This window comes from Somniosus microcephalus, chromosome 23 (assembly GCF_052327205.1).
Source record: "Somniosus microcephalus isolate GS21.2 chromosome 23, FLI_Smic_1.0, whole genome shotgun sequence".
NCBI classification, from domain to species: Eukaryota; Metazoa; Chordata; class Chondrichthyes; order Squaliformes; family Somniosidae; genus Somniosus; species Somniosus microcephalus.
In genome coordinates this window covers 20,694,118-20,700,117 of record NC_141009.1, presented here as the reverse complement: position 1 = coordinate 20,700,117, position 6,000 = coordinate 20,694,118, and the positions used below count along the sequence as shown (strand labels likewise).

At 39.6% G+C, this 6,000-nt stretch overlaps 1 protein-coding gene across 9 annotated transcripts in view; it reads right to left on the bottom strand.

The window, feature by feature from the left end:
* Positions 1-615: 615 nt before the first annotated feature.
* The window catches only part of LOC147101722 (disabled homolog 2-interacting protein-like), an 824,147-nt gene continuing 818,762 nt past the window's right edge, over positions 616-6,000 (bottom strand). For all 9 annotated transcript variants that reach the window (XM_085965569.1, XM_085965573.1, XM_085965570.1 and 6 more), the window contains one exon: positions 616-4,464. In XM_085965569.1, the coding sequence (XP_085821695.1) occupies positions 4,297-4,464 (168 nt within the window). In that variant the 3' untranslated portion in view covers positions 616-4,296. The remainder of the gene's footprint in view (positions 4,465-6,000) is intronic.

The window sequence follows — 6,000 nt, the reverse complement described above, 5'->3', positions numbered from 1 at the left end:
GAGTGTTGTTGTAGTTGCACTCAAAATGGAGAGTATTCCATCACACTCCTACCTTGACAGTGGAAAGACTTTGGGGAGTCGGGTGAGTCACTCGCCACAGAATACCTAGCCTCTGACCTGCTCTTGTAGCTACAGTATTTGTGCTGTTCCAGTTAAATTATGACTTCCTAAAGTGTGATGCCCAGAATTGGACAAATTTCCCGAGCTAGGGCCAAACTAGTGTTTTATATAGGTTTCGCATAACTTCCTGGCTTTTGTACTCTCGGCCCTGGGGATCCCATAAGCTTTATTAACCTGTCCTGCCACCTTCAAAGATTTGTGTACAAACAGCCTCAGGTCTCTTCTTGTACCCCCTTAAAAATTGTCGCATTTAGCTTGTTTGTCTCTCCTCATTCTTCCTACCACAATGTATCGCCTCACACTTTTCAGCATTGAATTTCATGTCATGTATCCACCCACTCCACCAGCCTGTCTATGTCCTCTTGAAGTCTATTACTATCTTCCGCACTTGACTACACAAAAACCAACAAAGTAATTCGTAACACCTTTGTTTTGTGATTGAATGTGTAGTAGTAATGTTCCAAGTGTGATATAACAATGACATACACAAATCAGTTAAAATAGCTAAATAAAACTTTAATAAGTCTAGTTGCAAATGTACATAAATTGCACAGCCACATATTTTAACACAACCAACTTCTCTGTACATTATTACAGGTTAAGTAAGCTGAAGAGAGTTCAGCAAATACTTTAAACTTTAAACATACTTACAAAAGTGTAAGGATATAAAACGTACAACAGCTTTCCAGGGACAAGTATCAGTGGGCACCAGTTAATTGGACTGGAGGTATGTCCTTAGACACAGCATTTGAGGACAAAGATGCAGAGAGAATAATTTGAATTATTTAAAGTCCTGATTTGTTTGCAACAAATTAAAGCATCAGACGTACGCCACACATTCTGCGATAGTACAGTTGCATTTTTAATTTAGGTTCTAGAAAAAGAATGTTGAAAACAATGCCCAACATAGAACTTTTAGCTTTTTAGTGTTAAAGCAAAAAAAGTACTTTTTTGAAATAATCTCATGTATATTTTTCCATTCCAACATTGCAGTCACAGCCAATAGCACAGCATTCGATTCCAGGTTTTCCGTGGGTTTTTTTTAAGATTGGGAATAACTCGCAACACGTTGCAGTTCACACATTTCAGGCTAAAAATTGCCAATGGAAATATACAAACTCGCAGTATCCCAAGATGCCAATGGATGCAAAATCTTTGGCATAATGCTCCGTTTGAGGAGACTAAATAGTGTCACCTTTTTAGGAAAGCTTCTATCTGAAGAAAATGCCACAGACCCCCAGGCCACTGACATCTTGGAGTCTTGTGCGGTTTACGCTCCTACCACAGTTGTTCAAACTCTTTAGGAGGGCGACAAAATCCTCTAGAAAGGTGTCCCTTATTATTAGAAATTAAAACCTGCTCTTTAAGTATTTTGGCTTTTCAGGGTTAGTATTTGATGAAAACATTGGTACATAGGAGCAAATTGTTTTTAAGGATACTTGTTCTTGGGTGCAATACTGAGTAATGTGCATTTCTAAAATCAATTTGAATGTGCATAAGTTTGGCAAATAAGTGGTTTTCAAACTTTGTTTGTGTGGGGAGCCCCCTGCAAACAATGACACACACTCCGGGACCCTTTGCAAATATTAATACATTCCCAGGGGCTCCCGTCTAATGACAGTGTCAGCTACCCAAAGAAAAACTATGTTATTATTGCAGAACATGTATACAGCAACAGAAATAATGCTAGTGCCAATAACGACAGAAGATATAGAAAGTTGGTGACCTCAAGGTCACCCTGACAGACTCCTTAGGGACCCGTCTGTGGATCCCTGGGAAACCCTGACACACCCCTTAGGGCCTGTGGACCTTTCAACTCCTGTGCTGTAAACTAAGAGAAATGATAAGGGCTATAGAGTGGCTTTTACATAGAGAAATGATTTACGTTAAAGGACTTTCACAGTTTATAAAAGAAATAAAATTAACAATGTGCAGTTTAATTCAAATTGTAAACATGGCTTCTTACGAATCCACAGAATATTTTACATGCACTTATTATAAAACTCTTTAAACTACAATTAAAAAATACCAACTGACAAAATAATAAAAGTAAAAATCCAATGTAAGGCAAACCTTGTTTAATTGTAATAATACATTAATGCTATGTGGGCCAGGTATAGACGTTCTGGTTTAGCAGTGCACTTAAAAAGCTGACTTCTTGTTTCACATCTTAGTTTTGCTAATGCATCGCGTTTCAGGACGCTGTGATATTGTAGGCCCCTGAGGCTGCTTGCATTCCACGGCAGTGCCTAAATCAGTACACCGAACCAGTCCCCTTTGCCTGTGAAACCACTGTGAGCTGGCTAGTTGTCTTATTATACCAAGTCACTGGTGCAGTCGTGATACTTGTCATACGTCAGTGTAGCTAAATACAAATGCAACTTAAGATGCTGCAAATCTGAAAAGTCAATAAGTATAACAAATGGCCTTGAACTACAGAACCACAGATTGCAATCACACAGTGATTTTGTTTGCCTATATAAAGTGGTTTTAATTTGCCACCACTGGCTTTTATCAGACATATTTTTAACAACATAAACAGCAGTTAAAGATGCAGTCACTGTGCTGCGACTTTGAGACAAGCAGTACCAGAAACAGATGTTTACTATATACAGTTTATGTCGGATACATAGATAGAATTTTAACACAGTACAGATGCAAAAACTGACTCTCACGGTTAAAAATAAAATCGGGAAGAAAGTCATTCTTTCTCTCACGGGTTTTTTTTTTTTAAATACCCCCACAAACACGCATAGGTATAAATTTAGTAGAGCTATTATCACTGTATAGTTGTAAAGGTTTCGTTTTAAAATCAGAATTTTTTTTTGAAGCAGCAGTGGCCAAGTCCATCTGTTTCCATGGGAGCAGCAGGATATGGAAGATAAGATGCACCAAAACCATCAATTTGTGCAGGAAAGCCTTTATGGTAAAAGAAAGTTTAAAAAAAATGGTGCACATATGAAAAAAATACCAGCTTATCAAGTCAGACTCTATGTAACTGAGAAGATAAATACATATCAAATGCATCCAAAAGTAGTGATTCACATACTTGCAGTGAATACAAGCTTGCCAGCTGCTTCTTTCATATCACTTTGATTCATGGGTAGTGCTTTGCTATCGCTTCAGATTATAAGTCAAAGGATCTTTTCACAGGCAGGTTTTTTCGGTAAATAAGCTGTCGTATGCAATACTCCCAGTGCAATCCACACTCTCTGATATCACTTTAGTAACTTTACTGTAGTGGTTTCAAGCCCTCAGTGTTTTTTCTCTAAAACAGAAGATGGCTTTACTTGGTTGGACGTGCTGAGTAGTATGATCCAGATAGCAGACTATGCATGAATCCGCACAATTTCCTCAGCTGTTCAGAAGAAGCATTTTCTTATAAAAAGTTTCAAAATAGGAAAATTGTATTCCCCAAAAGACAACTTCATGTGCATGGTAAAAGTGCAATACAGACATGGAGTTGGAGAGCTGTCAACAGCAACCGACAGATCATCTTCCTCTTACTTATCCTTCAGGGATATAAACAGCACACTGAAGCACATGGGAGGTCAAAATTGGAAAATGCTAATTATCAGTAAGTCAACTTATACACAATGGGGGGAAAAAGTACTGTAACTTGTATAAAACTGGCTTATCGTTAGGTCTGTAGACCCAATTCTGGTGGAAATAAAGCAATAACCAAACATCCCCGGTTTCTACTGAGGCATTTACAGGGAAAGTTGACTGTACAATGGAGCCACTTGAAGTTGAAGGGAGTAGTTGGTACTTACGGTGGCGTGGCCCAGGAGCAATCAAACAGAAACTGCGTTGGCGGAAAACAAAATTTGAGCACAGCCTTGTGCTTACGGTTATTTCATCATCAAAATCCCACTGCACACCTATGTTTGAGATTCAGCACCCAAATTTACTTTATTATGGATTCTATGGTACTCACTCCAGTGCAAGATGTTTGATTGAAAACTTTCCTAAGGCTTACTACTTTTTTTAAAATTTAATAACATGCTTCTTTGTGACTCCAGGTGGCCATTTAAATGTATTTTTATAAACAAAACACAAATTTAATCACAAGATATGTGGATGTAAGTGTCTCTGTTGCTCTAGCTGATCGGTGCCTGTGTTGTAAGCACTCTTGATATAAGCTAATTCATTTCACAGATACGGATCATCATCACATTAGCAGTTGCTGCTGTTTCTGAATTCCCCATTTTCAGTGATCTGCAGTTTGGTGGGATTGGTCGGGGAGATTCCATTACGGCTCTGCATGCTATATCGCTCCTTCAACTGTGTCAGTGCGCTCATTAATCGAGCATTAGCTGCATCCAGCGAGACAATGCGTTTCTCCTGTTGAAAACAACAGTGTGCTTCAGCTTAAACGTATCAGATACAGTAATTTCTTTTAAAAACACCCCAATACTAAAATAATTTACAATTTTTTTTTTTTAAACCCAACAAATTCTGTATCATTTTATTGAAGATTTCAGGAATAAGGGCTTTCAATTAACTTATTTCCAAGTATTTGTCTGAAAAAAGCCAGCCCTGCAGCAATTCAAAAAATAAATAGATTAAGTTAATCTCTCTGGCATTTCCAAGGCCAGGCAGTGGAATATGTTGGGCCGTTGCCTAGCATCAGGTCCCAATAGCCCCACTGCTCAAAGCAACAAACCGAGGAGAAGTGAATGTTTCAGCATCAAGCCCCAAAAATGCCAGAAAGGCTGGGTGCTGTGCTGTCTTGCTGCAAGTTTTCCAACATTGCCAGACCTTCCAACCTAAGGAAAATTTTACTAGGGTGAGTCCTCAACCATGAGCTGAAGCCATGAGCAAATGTGCTGGGGATTCAAGGCTGCTTTGGGCTCCCACAAACCTTGGTCTGTTGCAAACTTTTCATCTAGTCCGTTTTATCTATGCACCTATACACACAAACATTAAACCGCTTAGGTGTTTGTTCTGAGATTAGGCTGAAGTGTCTAAATCATTTTTAATTACACAAAGGGACTGTCTTTTTCAGAAAGATACCCACAAGCCTAAGGCCACCATTATACCTTAACCTTTGGAGGGTTTTCTTTTTATATATCGCCTTCTCTCCCTTTTTTGTAGTTATTGTTCTTCTGGATGCTGCGTACTATTAACCTCTCATGGAAACTTCCCCTTGATCCCTGCCAATGCTTATCTGTAACTACCCAAAAAGAGGTGTGCAAGAACAGTTCTGCTGCTCACACGCACTGCACCATCTCATATTCAAGTTTATATTAACAGTCATCTCACCTCTAATTATGCAACAAAGTCTTACTGCTTAATCTATATATATAAATCGGTACTTCTGTCATTCTGTCTATCTGTCTGTCATCGCGTGTGCGTTGCGGGTATGCACTTGAAAGTTACAGGGCGTACCTACGCGCGCGTTACCTCCAAAGAAAGCTTACGCTTCCGAGACGGTTTTAAGCGTATTTACGTTTCGGCCGGGCTAAAATTGCGCCCGCGGTATCCCAAAAACCTTCAACATTCCGCTCATTAGCATCTCATTATCCGCTCATTAGCGACAGAGTGACCGACAGAGTGACCTCGAGCTTGACCAATCGTACGCCGGGTTGCTGGCGTGTGCCGCCGGGCCAATCGGTGCGTGTGTGGCCGGGCTTTATCGTTCTGAACCGAGGTGAGTCGCCGCCATCTTGATTCCAAACTTTTCCTTTCTTTTTCCCGCTTTCTACGTCTTAAAAAAAAACGTTGCTTTTAAAACACATATTGTTTTTTAAAAAAATGATTTAGAAAGTAATTAACTTATCTAATCTCATTAATTTTCCTACCTTTCCCCGTTTTTCCAGGTAGGCCTAGAAGCCTCGGCGTCTCCTCCGCACCCACGCCCGAGCTAGGCACCTCCCG